We start from the raw sequence: 17,775 nt of genomic DNA on the forward strand, positions 1-17,775 counted from the left end.
CACTGAAAACTGGTGAACTGCTGAAGTTTGAAACAACTGGATACAAACATATTTTGAAAGAGGCCCAGGCCAACCCCTTCTACATTTTCCAGCATGTGAAGGAGACCACATAACTTGCTCCTTGCTTCTCCCATTTCTCAAAAGTTTGGATCTATAGACCAAAAAGAAAAAAAGGAAGTTCCATCAGCAGTTTGCAAAGAAAAAATCTGGCAGAGAAATGTATTAAATCCTCAGGGAAATTAAACCCAAATAATCCAATAACAGCAGCATTACAAAATTAACATTAGACGACGAGTTGAATTAATGGCCTCCTACTGTGGGGTTCTGATCCACAGCACAAAACAAATGAAACCAATGATGTCAACTGCCTTAAGGGGGGCCACAGGCAAGTGTGACCTTGGGGTACCCAGTAGTTTCCCCACTGTTGTTTTCAACGTTCCGGTTTATTCCGGAGATGAATGCATTCACTTCTGCCCATCTCATACCTCACGTTATGGTGGCTGGTGAGAGAGGCTAGAGGCGGTACAATTCTTGACACAAAAGGTGCCATTTTACGGCCCGCTCTTTTGTGAATTCACCTCTTAAGTGTCTGTGTCTAGAAGTCGCTGGAGTGTTGGAAATCAATCCCTTTAAGGTCTTTTTCTCTTGAGGGGGTTGAGTGGACAAGTGGGAACAAGGAATGATTTCTCTAGAACATAGGCTATCTAGTGATAAGGCAGGTTCTTAAGAATACCAGTCGTCTGCTCCAAAAGAGAATTGCTTTGGCATTTCTGTCAATAAGCATTCATTTCTGCAAATTCTTTCCTTAGGCCATGATGTCAGTATGCCCGTGGCAGTGTGAGATTACCTAAATAATATGGGCCAGGGGAGCAACAAAACCAGCATGTGTGTGACTTACCAAACCTCTGCTAGGGTTCCCAAGAGCTTTGAGAAGGAAGGTAGCGTACCGCATCTCACAGAAAGAAAATCCTGATGATTTACACAGTTTTGCCAAATAAGGCCCACAGGGCAAATATAAAAGGCCTTGAACTGCCTCCAGCTTCTCCTGAGACAGCCAGTTTGTCAAAATGCCTATCGCATGGTCTTATGCACCCTTCACATTACAGCTGACATTTACTCCTGAAGCTTTTTAATAACCAAACAGCGTTCTACAAAACGGTAATTAATGGCATTTTATTTACGTGATTATGTGACTTTGAATTCTTTTCGCATTCTTCATTTTGCTTGACATTTTGAAAATACTATGCCTAACTCTTTAGTGTGGATACAAAAAAATGTTTAACACGGCTAGAATGTATTGAATACTATTTTTTCCTTCTCCCAAGAATTGACGCAAACACCAAAATACTTTTCGTTTGAGCTCAGAGAAATGAAACATTCTGCTTTGTTTGGAATCCTAATTACAGGGGTCCCAAACTTACCTAATTAGAAGCTCCTTTTTAATGAGGAAAATTATTTTCAAAGTTAATGAATTTATAAGCAGAAACATTGCTGTCTTCCCAGAATGAATTACCCGCATTCCTTATACATATTTTAGTTAAACTCTAATTAATATTCGTGCTTAAAACATGTGGGATTGATTTAACTGTTAAAGCAAACTCTCCTTTGTTTTTAACCAGTATAAAAAGACCACAATTTCCCTTCCTGTAGACATCAGGCAGCACATATAAACTGAATTCTAGATTTTGGACAAAATGAAAGTTATTTCATCAAAACGATTCATTGTATGGATTTTAGCCACTTCAAGCTTGTTCACATCAAACGTCTTTTGTGCAGATGAATTAATGATGCCCAATCTTCACAGCAAAGAAAACTATGACAAATACTCTGAGGTAAGTTTTTAACTCTATCTAACGCAACTACCATTAACTATATATTTGTTTGGAGTCTAACACTTTTGTAAAGAGTAAGGAAGTTAGTTTGTGTTTGTTTGTTTTTTGTCAAACTTCAGCCTTCCCATGACAATTTGTTGATGTAACTTGTATTTTTTAACACAACAGCAAACAACCTGGACTTTTTAATGACAATTTAAGTATAAGAGGTGATACTTAGCAAGCTAAGGTATATTAATAGTTTTCAGTTGACTCAGAAGTACACAGTTGTAATAAATAGCTGCAGAAATAAGATCTGGATACATTTCAGCTGGATATTTGAATTGTCTTCAACTACAAACAAAATATTATGACATTAATATTTTCTACTCAGCAGTTATGAGCCTGTGAGTTTGTGGTAAATCTGTATCTAACTAAAATATTTATCCCTAGATGATAGAATTGCAAGTTATTTTCATTTTCTTTTTGTATGCTTTTAGATATTTTCCAAATTTGCTGAAATGAGTATATATTACTTTTTACAGTCAGAAAGCAATCATTTAAAAACCTTTATATGGACAAACCTTCATGGTTAAACTAAATTTAATTATACAGTTGCTGTATTTTAAATGGTTCCTTTAAAGTGGACACATTAGTGGGGCAATAACCCACAAACTAATTGGTACTTTACTAAAAATGTAGTTTAGATATTAATAAAAATACAACCCATTTCTTGAGAATGACTTTTAGACTAAAACTGCAAATATGAGCACATAAAAAAGAAATTCAGTGAAGCATGCTCCAACTGTACCCTAAAACCCGACTGTTTTAAGCATCTCTGTTTGCATATATCCACCACTTTGGCCTTTAAAGAGGGGGAAACAAGAGACATGTAGAGGCAGTGGGAGGTTTCTCTAAAATGAAAATATAAAAATATGTGAAATTCTTCATAAACAACATGAATCAAAACTTGACAGAGAATAACGGCAGTAAAATAAACTTTTGCCTCATTTCAATACCTCATTATGTTCCTGCTGCTTGAACACATGGCTGTATTCACTATATATTTTTTATTAATACTGTATAGTTGTCTTACAATAGTCCAGGGACAGAGAAACTAACTTGCTTTAAGAAGCTTAACGCAAATTATTTATTAAAATATTCTGCACGTGAAAACACAAACTTTATTTACAGCTTTAACAATTCTACAGATTGAAGTCTGGATTTTAGTTAATTTGGGGTTTAAATCAATTGCTTAGAACAATAATAAATAACTTTAATCGTCATTTCTAATGATAGCCTAGAGGAGACCTTACAGGGGAAAAGAAAAGAAGACTCTATTTTGAAGAGTTAGAAGATTGGGATCCAAAAAATATCATTAAGATAAGTCCACCTGCAGTCAACAAAATGCCCCACCTGGCAGCTAACTTGCCCCTGAGGTTTGGGAGGACCATGGACGAAGAAAGAAGCACTGATGGAATGGCCAACCTACCTCTGAGATTTGGAAGAAATATAGAGGAGAGCCTTGCGAGACGTGTCCCTAATCTGCCCCAAAGGTTTGGGAGAACAACGGCCATGAGTGTCACCGAGACCCTGAGAGATTTGCTCCAACAATCCATGCACCCCACATCTGTCAATGAATTACTTTATTCCATGATATGCCAGCCCCAAGAAATCCAGAATCCTGACGAAAAGCACCCAAGGTAAATACCTGAAAACTGGTTAAAATGCATGGGCAGCTATGTGCAGCTGGTCCAGAAACTTTAAAAAGGATTACATCTTTCCTAAGGAAGTTAAGTTTCTTAGAAGGAAAGGGGCCTTAAGACACAGGGAAATAACACCTGTAAACGGAGAACTACAGGTCAGGCACAAATGTGACTGCAAGTACGAAGTAATGAGATGGCTCCTTCTAAGCCACACATGGGCCATCTCATTTCTCTCTCGACACACACTAAGTAGGAATATGCAAGGACAGGATTGGGGATGTAAGTCTATGAAATTCTGTCCAACATTTGACCTCTTAACATAAAAGTTCCCATATGAGGGAGCTGTCTGCAGGTACAAAGGACGCTATCTCATTAACCCAGGTCTCAGATTCAGGTTTTCTTCCTCAATTCTAAATCAATTTTTTTCTTTTTCCTGGATCTCATTTCGTAAATAACTCCTGTTATTATAATCATTCTTTGTATTAATAAGTATTTATTGAGTATCTACTATGTACAAATCAGAATGCAAGCTACCACAAGAGACTCAAAAAATGAATAAGCTACCTACCTATTGTTTTCTAGTAGAGAGTATATGTGAAAATAATTTTTGTTTTAATATAAAGTAGTCCATGACACTTTGGTTGAGACCTGCAGGAAGTAAGATAGCACGCTATGACACCTTCTCAGTAAGACCTTCTCAGAATACTCCTGGTTTATTTTTTACCATGGTACTTTTCACCACCTGACGTGCTCTATATTTAGGGTCCATCCCCTTTACTACAACTTCACTTCTATAAATCCCACAATTTTTGTTCATTGCCATATCCCCAATGCCTACAACTGTGTCTGACACATAGTAAAGCCCTAGATATTTGACAGAATTAAGGAAATGATATGAGAGGCACTAATAAGTTCCTACAACGGGTCAAAGAGGAGATAATGTTTCTTCATGTGGGAATCCAGGCATGCTCCATGAGTTGGATTTTGAAAGGTGGCTCTATTTGAACATGCAGAGACTGGTGGGAGGAGAGAGATTTTCAGGCAAAGAGAGGAGCATGAGCAAAAGTACTAAAGCAAGGGAATCCAAGAGGAGAGGAAAGAAGGCAAGAAGGACCCGGTAAGCACAGAAGGTGCAGACATTCAGAGGCAGGTAAAGGATTGGGGGTGTTATTCACCAGGAAAAGGAGGACCCCTGATGAAGACCATCAATATGTCACTCACTGCAAGTGCAACGCAATTCAATTTAAGTATAATTAGGCAATTAAGACCATGGTTTGTGTTTTTATATGCTCTCACATCCTATTGTTCTGACGGATGAGAACATTTTGTACTGCTTACATTTTAGGAGACTGGAATTCAAGAAAATTGATGATGCAGAATTGAAACAAGAAAAATAAGAAATCCAGAGCTTGTCCCTAAGGCGACAGTAAAGCTGTGACCTGTGATCTGCACACTCTATAGTGAAGACAACAATGAATGAAAAGTCACCACACTCTTTTAATGGGTTATCATTGGCAGCAATTTTTTCTTGTCAGCACAACTAGTATCTTGAAAATTATTTTTAAAAAGAAGCGTTTAGAGAATATTGTAATGTAAAGGTGAAATAATTTTTGTCTAAATAAAAAGAGCATTGCAAATACTTAAGAAGCTTCTGATAATGGGAAGAGGAAGAGGGGAAAGGGAGAGGAAGAGAGAGGGAGGGAGAGGGGGAGAGCCATATCACTATTCTATGTAAAAATCATGGACACAGTTACACTGAAGTAAAAAATTAAATAGAAGCGTAGCCTGACAAACATTATGATGAAAATTAAATAACAGAATAATACAGTTGACAAATAAATGAACATGAATTAAAAAATCACTTACAAACAAGTTTTTATACACCCATTTGTTCCATTGTATCAACTGTTAGTGAATCTACAATAGGCTGAATTTTTTTTTTAAGAGAGAATTTTTTTTTTAAGGCAACTGAATATCTGGAAATTTACCTCCTGGTGTATCTCTTTTCTCCCCATTTACTATTTCAAGTATTTGATTTGCAGAAAAAATCTGATCACTCTTAAACTAACAATTTATAAACCACAGTACACCACAACACAAATGCAGTTCTTGGACTTTAGTCATAAGAATATGAAGTCCTTAATCAGATATAAGTGGTTTATGGAATGGTCTCAACTCCACAGGGTGCAAACCGAAAATGGCATTATTTCCCCCCCATCTTGCTCCCGGCTGCGTGGAATCAACATTCCCTGCTGGGTAGAGATCCCTTAACGACATCCCGAACAGACTCTACAACTTCCTTGGTCACTTCTTGATATTAGAAAACTCTGTCCAGTCCAGCTGAAGACGCTGAAGACCTCACATCTGAAGCAGTTTCCCTCCCCCATCGCTGGCTGGGCTAGCGGCTGGAAGGACCTGCAGTGGGAAAGGGCCATCACTCTGCCCTTTCTCTCTTCCTCCGCATTCTCGCCTCAGAGGTGGGGTGGTGGGAGAGAACACGGGAGACCTTTGGAAAACAATCTCCTCTCCTATCTTCTCCAGGGTGTTGGGGTGGGCAAAGGAAGGATGGGGTGGGATCAAGGGTAGCCCTTTCGTCCTCTCTATGTAATGTTGCTGCTTCTGCAAATGACTTTGTCCAGAAGCACTCCAGGGACCTTCACACTGACTTAAAAGACCCAGATGCCTCTTGATCTCTTCCAACTACCCTCATCTCATCTGTACTCCCGATAGCCTCTTATTGCCAGAAAGAAAGGCTCGGACCAGCTACCTTCTCAGCATCCACTGGATCCACAGAAAATGCAGACAGCTTTGCCAAGTCCAGGGAAGGATGGCAGGCTGCCCCTCGACTACTCCACTGCTGCCCCCATGTGGCACCAACTCTCTTTGCCCTGCTTACGGGAGCAGGGTCAGATCAGTAAGTCCCCTGTCCAGGCAAACAACCAGCCAGAAATGAACTGCCGGGCTCCTCTTCATGACCCCACTCTCTAGGACTGATTTTCTAGGAACCTCTCTTGCTTGGCTCTGGGGTGACGGTCAGCAGGCCCCCTCCTGGCCACCCACTCATACCCAGCTGGAAAGGACATGGAGGCTATCTGGCCCCCTCACCATGCATGATTTTCATTATAATGTCAGGTATTTAGTCCCTTTGCACTTCCAGATTTGGTCCCCAGTTGCCCAGTGTGAGCAACAGAGAAAGTATCATGCAATATCCTGCTACACTAATAAAAAATAAACGAATGAATAAATAAAAGGCCACTTTTATACTATATGACATAGGGAAATTTCTTATCAGATAACATGGGTCCTTTACCTAAACCCTTGAATTTATGGAAGATGTTAGATGAATAACCAGGTGTCAGCTGTCCCCTCACCTACTTGGCTTACTCTGTTTTAGCTCCTCTCCAGCCCCTTTACCAGCTTCCATAAGAAATCCATTCACATGAGGGACTTTGCAATTTTGCTACATGAAACCCAAAGACTAGCCTGTCATGCAGGCCTAGGAGGTCTGCTTGCCTCCTACATTGAGTATAAATACAATTGTACAACTTGTGACATGTGGTCAAAATGCCATTTTACCCTTGCTTCCTACTACCCCCTTTAAACTGAAAGGGACAGAGAAGAGGGCGTGCAGAAGTCTTCCCCTCGCCCTGGATAAAAACCTGGCCAGATGCCGTGAACATCACTGCTGCTCTTAAGTGATGTCACACCTTTGGCCCCTCTGAGTCAAAAACACATGGTCTTGATTTCATTGTAATCAACATTTCAGTCTGAGTTCAGCCATTCATTCATTCATTCATTCCTTCATTCATCCTTCACTGTTCCCATGTGAGGCCTGAGCTCACGGGTCAACTTCTGTCTGCTCTCTTCCAGCCTCACCTGCTTTCTCACTTGCTGCCTGCTTTGTTGGACTCTACTGCAATAGAAGAGAATTTGAGATGAAAGGCAAGGGGATAGGACAGTTCTTACCAGGGTGGATGGATTCCCTCTCTAGACCACCCACCATTGCAGGGCCCTCTTCCTGCAACTCTTCTGTCTCCCACGTTACCTTTCAATCCCAGGCTGGCCTAGGCCCTCATCCTGGAACACACACTCACTCCATACATGCCCATTTCTCCTCTGGGGTCCTCTTCAGTAGGACTCGAAACAGCTTCTGCAAATCTCTCTTTCCTGAAGCCTTTATCTGGTCACCCAAGGCTCACCCTCCACACTGGAGGCCTCCATACTTCTCTATTCTGCTGCCCTCTGATGCTTTAGCTTTTTGGCCTGGAGTCGGAACCCAGTCCTTTGTTTCTCTCAACTCCTGGAACACATTTCCTCATCCTCTGGAAGCCCCTCCCTGGTGAAGAGTAAGGAACTCAGTAATCCCCTGACACCTGGGCTGGGTAGGGAGCATTCACAGCAAGGTAACAACGCTCTCCAAAGAAATCTCATAAACCCAAACCCTATCCCTTTATAGTCTCCAAGTGGGTGAGGAAATCGAGGACTAAGGGAACCACTTTTCAATCACTTCCTTCAAAAAATCTGCAATTGGTGATCTTGCTTTGGAATTTTACATCTTAAAACTTCACTTTTGACGTCTTTTGCAACAAAGATGGATCTCTCTTTATAAGGAACACGTATAGCTGCTAGAAATGACAATTTCTCTGAATCATTACACATATATGTAATTTTTCTGGGGAAACAGTTTGGAGTTCTGCGGTTAAACTTTCACAGGAGTTTGTTATCCCAAAAAGCTCAAGAATCACTACAATAGAAGATTTTTATTTTTATAATTATTTTAAATTAATATCTAATTCAATTTATAAATAAATATTGTTATCTGATTGGCTATTTAAATGCTGTGAACATAATGCCAAAACAATCAGAATCACTCAAGTGGTTTAACTCTACCTTCCTCCAAATACTGGCTTTTTATAGTAGCATAAAATAGACGTGAGGTGGTAATTATGCTCTTCTCCTCAATGTACTTCCCCAGGCACATCTGCCAAAATATCCCTTTCTGTACCCCTCCTCCTCTCTTCCAACACTTCTTCTCCAAGGAAATTCCATTTGGATTGGTCCTGTAAAGGCGAGTGGAATGTAGGGGCTTCGGGGGAAAGCTGGGGATGACACAGGTTATACGACGACAATTTTCATGGAAGGCAACTTCCATGTGATCTCAGGTCCATATTTCATACATCATACTATGACAGTGACCTTGAAAAATACAAAAAGGAAAAAAAGTGTACTGACTCAGGGACCAATTTCTCAGTGAGAAAAATAGAAGGTCAGTATTCACCTGAGCATAACCAACAAAATGAAATAGGCAAGAAAGGTGAGAGCGCTTGGCCTCCACTTACCTCGTGTGTGTATGTGTGTGTGTGTGTGTGTGTGTGTGTGTGTGTTTCCCCTAAAAGATCTTCCTGCAGACATCATGTGACATTCCTCCTTTGGAACTTATCAAAAACTAAGTGTTACTCCTAGAAACATGCACTTTCACATTTCTGTGCCTTTGTTCATTCCAATTCCTTCATCTCACAGGCCCCTTTTCTGTCAAAATCCTTCAAAATGCAGGTCAAATGTGGATGCAGTTGCACACAGTAACAGAAAACCTAAATAACATTGTTTCGACCAAGACTTTTTTTTTTCCTCACATAAAAAATATCTGGCATGGAAACAACCAAAATGTCCTTCGATAGATGAATGGATAAAGAAGTTGTGGTATATATACACAATGGAATACTATTCAGCGTTAAGGAAAGATGATATAGGAACATTTCTGACAACATGGATGGATCTTGAGAATATAATGCTAAGCGAAATAAGTCAGACAGAAAAAGCAGAGAACCCTATGATTTCACTGATATGTGGTATATAAACCAAAAACAAGACAAACAAATGAGAAACAAGAACTCATAGACACAGACATATTTTAGTGGTTACCAGAGGGTAAGGGGGGTGGGGGGAGGGAGATGAGGGTAAGGGGGATCAAATATATGGTGATGGAAGGAGAACTGACTCTGGGTGGTGAACACACAATGGGATTTATTGATGATGTAATACGGAATTGTACACCTGAAATTATGTAATTTCATTAACAATTGTCACCCCAATAAATAAATTAAAAAAAAAAAAATATCTGGAAGGAAGGAGTTCTGAGCTGGTGTAGGAATTCCACAGTTATCAAGGATCCAGACTCCTGCCATCTTTCTGCTCCATTGTCCTAAGCACATGGCTCCCACCAGGCCATTGCATCCCCTTCCAGGCAGCAAAAACAAAGGGACAAAGCAAAGGTGCTCTTTTTCTGAAGGGTCCCTTCAAGATCACCATCCAACAACTTCCTCTTTCATGTCATTGGCCACCCCAATCAGCAAGTGAAGCTGGGAAATGTAGTTTCTCCTTGGGACATATGCCCCCAACCACTATAACTATGGAGAAAAGAGCATGGATGTTAGATGGGCAACTAAACAGTTTGCCCACCTCTACAAGCTCACTTCCGTGTTATATAAAATATACAACATATTTTTAATTATTTTCCTTCACAAGGCCAAGGTCAACACTGTTGACATTTGGGATAATTCTTTGATGTAGGTGGCTGTCCTGTGTGTCGTAGGATATTTAGCAGCACCCATAGCCTCTACCCAATAAATACCAGGAGCACAACCCGGCAAATGTGAGGCCTAACAATGTTTCCAGGCATTGCTAATGTTTCCTAGGCTGCAAAATCATCCCTAATGAGGAACCACCACACTAAACTGTGCTACTCTTCTTTGTATCCCCTCCTCAGTTTAATAATAGTGACTGTTGTTATGACAATTATGTCTGTTTTAACATTTAATGTTGTTTTAACCATTTCTGTTATGTTCATTTTTATACATGAGAACTAAACTTCCAGAACTGAACTTTATACATGAGAAAGAACTTCCAGAAGAAACAGAATTATCAAGTGGGCTCAACTGAGGTCTGTCTGACCTCCAAGTTTGTGCTCTTCTCCTCCATCCACTATCCTGCCCACCATCCAGCTCTCAAATATTTTAAGCTTTCAGGAAATAGTTGTTGAATTAAGCTTTAAAAAGAAAACACGAGTGCTCTGGAGCTCAGGAATAAATCCTCAGTGTTTCAGAACACTATATACAGATTTTATAAAGAGGGTAGGAAGGGAATGAGCCAGGGAGAGAGGGGAAGGGCGGGAAGGAGGGAGGAAGGAAGGAAGGAAGGAAGGAAGGAAGGAAGGAAGGAAGGAAGGAAGGAAGGAAAGAAAGAAGAAAAGGAGGAAAGAAGGAAAAAGACCATAGATTCCTGGGCAGCTCTTAAGTATCCAAAGAGCAAGTGAGGAGGTGCCTACCTTATCAGTAATAAATGACTATAAAGGGTAAAAACGTCACAGAATAAATGCTGGACCACTTTATCGTAGACTCTAAAGGAGCAACCAGTGATTTGTCTTCCCTGTAGCTGACAAAGTGCTACTGTTGATGATGAAATTTCACTATCAGTTTCGGCTTTGGTGGGAGAACTGAACTGGTCAAAAGAGCCAATGAACTATGTCATCATTGGCAAGTGGAGAAAAAGGTGTCAGCAGATAAACTTCTGTCAGAATTGGGTTTTCAACTTCTGGTTATCTGCAGCCTCCTACAAATCTCATTCATGAATTAGGACAAAGCAGTAAAGGATTTAACATGAATCAGAAAGAAGGCTGCCCCCCGGCCCACTGACATGAATTGTATTCAGATAATGCAGTCTTCCCCTTTCTCTTACCCATATTGGTGTTTGTTATCAATTGTTTTGTGGAAAATATAATCACTTTGCTTCTTGGAGTCAGGCTTGAGTTAGGAAAGTAGGTGGTGAACGTTTGTCCCTCTTTATTATATCCAATGTTTATGTTAACTTACTATTATTAAGTGGCCCTGAGTTCCTAAAATGTTTATTAGGTACTGCACATTTCATTCACTGTTGTTAGAAGCATTAAAAAATTGGGGAGATTGCACTTGCCGTTTTTTATGTTTTTTTCTTTTTACTTTGGTAAATATACATCACATAAAATTTAACCATTTTAACCATCTTTGGTGTATAATTCAGTGGTATTAAGTGCATTTCACTTCCTTTTTACATAGTCTGGCATTATTCTCTAATTACATTCACACTATTAATACCTAAGTAACCATGTCCGCAGCCTTAGGGTTACTTTGCCCACCAAAAAAGTTCCTATGACAATAATAAGGTCAATGCTTTTTAGAGATGCCCAGCCTCTGACAGACTCATATATTTTTTAGGAATGTCACGTGTTTCACCAGAACATTAAAATTTCCCTATATTCCCTTTATGCTTGTTTTGAAAGGGGGTCTTTTGAAAGCTTGTTTTTGCTAATCTTTTTTCTCCCGAACTATTTTATCATCTTGCTAGCTCCTAATATATTGGGACAGAGCTAATGCTTCTCTGAAAATACCTGGAACAGTAAAGGTTTCTGTTAGCAGTCATATATGAGAACATATTTATTTCATAACAGTAATGAAACTGAAGAGTTAGTTCCATTCCTCTGAGAAATGAGGAGTGGTCAACAATCATTCATATGCTATTTCATGGCACTTTTCTTTGAACTCATGTGCTCTATAACATTCTTTCTAATAGCAGATTTTTTTCATATGTCATGAAGTTTTCCTCTCAGAATGCTAATGTAATAAATTTAATCCTATGTGTAGCTTAGGAAATGGAAAGTATTATCACCCATTATTCACTTCCTAAATATAGGAACTAAAGTATGAAAGTAGTCAAATGGGAAAATCACTATTAGAATCAGGAGTGAAATTAAAATATAATGAGAGTAATGTTGAATTAATACTCTCTTTGTAGAGGTAGAGAAATATTATTTTAATCCTGAAGAAAAATCTCAAAATTTACTTACTTTACTTCTTGCTATATTTCCAGGCATGGGTATATTCTTGTTAATAACACATAAAATCATTGTTTATCTTTCTTAAAATATTCAACAATACTAATTAACTACAGCAATGCACCTATATAATTTTCAAACCGCTTTTAAAATATCATGTAGTTTTTCCCTTGTAATTTAAAGCACTGAAATTGTAACCCATATTGCAAAATTACTTTTAACCACTAGAGGGCAGAAAGTGCTCCACATTTGTATCTAACTAATTTTAAATTTTCAGACCAAAAAAAAAAAATCACCACTACAATAACAAAAAGTCTTTCAGATCCTTTTGCTTCAAACTGTATAATAAACCATACACTTAAGGCTCAGTTAACCAGTTAACAATTTAAAAATAATGCACAATCACCACAATTCAATAGTTTGTAGGAGACAAAAGCAAACCTCACTTTTGCAGCCCGAGTCCAGCTATGAGGTAAGGATTATTAGCATCAGGGACTCAGTACATCCTGAAGGAAAGGCAGAGTACTTAAACAAAACAAAACAGTGCCCACTGAAAATCAGCAATATTCTTTCTATGTTAAAATATCTCCAATGAAATGCAAACGTTGTATTTATTATAAAATTGAAATAGTCACTGAAGTTACAAAACAAATTTTAAAATATTTACATTTGACCCTTTAATTTCTATGTGTACCTTCTTCTACCACACACCAGCTGTAGATCTAGTTGTCACAAAGAAGTTTTTAGTTTCTTCTTAACATATCTTTTTGACCTAATTAACTTTTGTTTCCCTCCCAATTAATCCATTTGCATTTCAGTAACTAAAGCATCACTTGGATTAGAAGCCACAACCTCTTCACTTTGTCACTCTCATTAGTTAAAACACATCATGGTAAATTAAGCCATTTGGATTTCAGTCTGGGTGGGTGACATTTTAACAACTGCCCCTTCAACCTTCTCTCTCTGTCACTCTGGGCCACGTCCTACATCACAGGACAGCGGGAGGGCAGTGGAGGCGGCCTCACAGAGGAATGGAGCAGGCATGGAGCCAAGGGTTATACCTCACGGAAGTTAGCGATTTCTCTGATGCAGGAGCCTTCCACTTGCCAATCAAACCTGATAAGGCTTTTACCTTATAGGGCTATGTGTGACCTTACCCAAGATACTAAATCACTTCTGAAGTCTTGTTTCTTACCCTAAGCAAAGCTTCTCTCCCCATTTTTCAGGACTATTGGCACATTCACTCTAACAGCAATAAACACAGCACGCTGTACAGAAAAGCTGGGGGATCAGACAAGGTAGAAGTGTCACTTCTTTTGGACTAATGAAAGCAATGCACCTTTAAAATCAGGGCTAGCCACAGAAGAGAAAGGGTTCTGTACTATTACCTGTTAGTGGAATTGGCCAGTTTGAAGGGAATTGCTGCCAATTATAGCTGCCCCGTAATACATCTAACATGAGCCATGGAAAGATGTTTCAGCACAGACTGGATAACTGGTTATACATCATGAATATCATAGATATCATTTCTGCGTGGACTGTGAGGCTGTGCTATCTGACTTTCAAAACCTTTTTATGTTTAGAAAGAACTACATGCGCAAAGTTTAAAAAGTCAAAAGAATTCTATAAGGCTTAGAATTAGGGTGACTGCAGCCAGTTTTCCAGGAACATTTCTGATTTATGCTTATCCCAGTGTAATTTTCACCCTTAAAAGTGTCCCTGTTGGATGAAAAACTACTGCCCCAAGCCCAACTTCATTCACCCCCAATTTCTATTCCCCAGAAGCAACTATTTTCAATTTGCTTAGGATTTTCTCCATATGGCTTCAAATTTTTAAAGTAAACCAAAAAATTTTTTATACTACTTGCATCAGTTAAAAATTGCCTTTGAATTAAAAGGGGGGAGGGGATCACTGACTTAAACAAATTGAAGGAGATACCTGAAAGGTACATTGTTTGAAGACTTATTCATCTAAAAATGACTTTTCCTCCTTCACACTTTGTTGGGATTTATATAGTAGGTAGGAAAAGTAATGTCACTACTGAGACATGCTACCTAGATTTCTCTTCAAAATCAGATTTGGTGCCTAGGTTGTTAGGTGTGTGTGTGTGTGTGTGTGTGTGTGTGTGTGTGTGTGTGTGTGTGTTTGTGTATGACATTTATTATATATACATTTAGGTTATATCAAATCTTTTCCTATTACATACAATGCTGTACTGAATAATCTGTGTTAGAGCCCTATGTGTGCATATGTGTAGTAAAAATTCCTAGCAGAGGAATTGCTAGTTCAAAATGCTCTACAGTCATAACTTTGATAGATGTTGGTAAATTGCCTTCCATTTTATCTTGTACCAATTTGTATTTCCTTAAAATATATACGAAAAATACAATAACTGAAATGAAGAATATATTAAAAGTAATCAACTTTAGATTAGATGAAGCAGAGGATGAAATCAGTAATTTAGAAGATAAAGCTCACAAACAACCCAATCAGAACAGTGAAAAGAAAAAAGAATCCAAAAAAATAAGGCTAGTTTAAGAAACTTCTGGGACAATTTCAAGCATAACAACATTCACATAATAGGGGTACCAGAAAGAGAAGAGAGAAAGCAAGGGATTGAGAACCTATTTAAACAAATCATAACTAGAAACTTTCCTAACCTGGGTGAAGAAAATAGACATACAAGTCCAAGAAGCACAGAGAGTCCCAAACAAGAGAACCCAAACAGGCCCACACCAAGACACATTATAATTAAAATGTCAAAGGATAAAGACAAATAAAGAATCTTAAAAGCAGCAAGAGAAAGTCAACTTAGTAACTTATAAGGAAGCTCCCATAAGATTGTCAGCTGATTTCTCAACAGAAACTTTGCAGGCCACAAAAGATTGGCACAAAAAATTCAATGTGATGAAAAGCAAGGATATACAACCAAGATTACTCTACCCAGCAAGGTTATCATTTAAAATCGAAGGACAGATAAAGAGCTTCCCAGACAAGAAAAAGTTAAAGGAGTTCATAGCAACCAAACCAGTATTACAAGGAATGTTAGAGGAACGTCTTTAAGATGGGGAAAAAAGATTAAAAAATATGAATAAAAAGGCAATAGCTACATATCTATCAACAATTACTTTCAATGTAAATGGATTAAATGCTCCAATCAAAAGACATATGAGGTCTGAAATTAAGTTCGAGAACTCATCCTAGAACAAGTGCTACACACCTTATTGCTGCGTATCACTACGGTCACCTTCGAAGTACTCCCCTTGAAAAGCTATGCACCGATGTCAGCACCTAGTCCACCTTTCAAAGCAATTTTGGAACTATTTTTCTGGAACGGCCCTCAGAGCTGTCATCATATTACCCTTGATGTCCTGAATGTCATCCAAATGTCTTCCCTTCAATATTTCCTTTATCTTCAGGTAAAGAAAGAAGTCATTGGGGGCCAGATCAGGTGAGTAGGGAGGGTGTTCCAATACAGTTATTTGTTTACTGGCTAAAAACTCCCTCACAGACAGCGCTGTGTGAACAGTGCTGTGTGAGCTGGTGCACTGTCATGATATAAGAGCCATGAATTGTTGGCAAAAAGTTCTGGCTGTCTAACTTTTTATTTTTTTTTTTTTTAATTTTTATTAGAGAATATTGGAGTACAGTGTGTTTTTCCATTTGAAGTCGTTGTTTCAATCTAGTTGTGGGGGTGGGGAGGCAGGCACAGCTCATTGGCCCATATGGGAATCGAACCTGTGACCTTGGTGTTATGAGCACTACACTCTAACCACTGAGCAAACCAGCCGCCCCATGTCTAACTTTTCATGCAGCCTTTTCAGCACTTCCAAATAGTAAACTTGGATAACTGTTTTTCCAGTTGGTACAAATTCATAATGAATAATCTCTCTGATATCAAAAGAGGTTAGCAACATCGTTGCAACAAGTTCATGAACTTAATTGTCAGACCTTGTAGGAGGGCTGGATGGATAAGAAAATAAAACCCTTACATATGCTGCCTACAAGAGACTCACTTCAGATCAAAAGACACACAGAGAAAAAAGTAAAAGGACGGAAAAAGTTATTTTGTGAAAATAGAAACAAAAAAACAAAAAACTGGGGTAGCAATACTTATACCAGACAAAACAGTCTTTAAAACAAAGGTTATAACAAGAGACAAAGAAAGACCCAGTAATCCCACTTCTGGGTATTTACTGAAAAAAACCTAAAACACTACTTTGAGGGGACGTGTGTATCCATATGTTCACTGCAGTTCACTATTTACAATGGCCAAGATGTGGAGGCGGCCTGGTGTCCATGGAACAATGAATAAAGAGAAGGTGGTACATATAAATATTGTTTATATGTTGGTACATATAAATATTGTTGGTACAATGAAATATTGCTCGGCTAGGGAAGGGAATGTGTTCTTGCCATCTGCGGCAGCACAGATGGACCCGGAGGGCATTGTGCTGAGTGGAGTATAAGACAGAGAAAGACAGATGCCATGTGATTTTGCTTATATGTAGAATCTAAAGAACAAAATAAACGAACAAAACAGAAACAAACCCATAGATAAAGAAAACATTTTGATAGCTGCCAGATGGGAGTGGGGTTGGAGGTGTGGTGAGAAAGGGGGAAGGGATTAAGAAGTACAAATTGGTTGTTACAAACTAGTTATGGGTATGTAGGGTATAGCATAAGGAATATAGTCAATAATATTATAATAGCTATGTATGGTGTCAGATGGGCACTAGATTTATCGGGGTGGTAGATGGGAGGGGGATTGAGAGACAAGGTAAAAAGGTGAAGGGATTAAGAGTACAAATTGGTAGTTACAAAATAGTCATTAGGATATAAAGTTAAGCGTAGGGAATATAGTCCATGGTACGGTGATAACTGTGTAGTGCCAGGTGGGGACTAGACTAGTCAGGGGTCACTTCTTCAATTATACAAATGTCTAACCATATGCTGCACATCTGAAATTAATACAATATTGAATTTCAATTGTAATTGAAACATTAAAAAAGGGGAGGGAAGGTGAAGGGGAATAAGAGGTCCAAATTTCCAGGTATAAAACAAATGTTATAGGGATGTAATGTACAGCATAGGGAATATAGTCAATAATATTGTGATAGCAAAGTACAGTGTCAGATGGTCGCTGGACTTATATCATGGTGGTCACTTCTTTAGGGATATCAATGTTGAATAATTATTGTGTACCCCTGAAAGTAATATAATATTGTATGCTAGCTATAGTTTTAATAAATCTTTTTTAAAATTGAAAAAAAAGAGAAAACAAAGATAAAAATAAGCAATTACATTTTCCTACCTTTTACACTCATTTGACCTAAAATAAAATTTCAAACCCACTAGAACCTGGAGGTTACCACCATATATCATGATCAA

The 17,775-nt window shown here is 38.6% G+C and overlaps 2 protein-coding genes across 16 annotated transcripts in view; one reads left to right on the forward strand and one right to left on the reverse strand.

The window, feature by feature from the left end:
• Nucleotides 1-17,775, reverse strand: part of LOC308510606 (uncharacterized protein) — a 456,681-nt gene that overhangs the window by 398,836 nt on the left and 40,070 nt on the right. The window lies entirely within an intron of this gene.
• On the forward strand, nt 1,651-5,155 carry NPVF (neuropeptide VF precursor). Its single transcript, XM_081079772.1, has 3 exons — nt 1,651-1,832; nt 3,111-3,514; nt 4,863-5,155. The coding sequence occupies exons 1-3, from the start codon at nt 1,695-1,697 to the stop codon at nt 4,912-4,914; spliced, it is 594 nt and encodes a 197-aa protein (XP_080935898.1). The 5' UTR covers nt 1,651-1,694; the 3' UTR covers nt 4,915-5,155.

Source organism: Rhinolophus hipposideros (assembly GCF_964194185.1).
Source record: "Rhinolophus hipposideros genome assembly, chromosome: 18".
In the NCBI taxonomy this organism is placed as follows: domain Eukaryota; kingdom Metazoa; phylum Chordata; class Mammalia; order Chiroptera; family Rhinolophidae; genus Rhinolophus; species Rhinolophus hipposideros.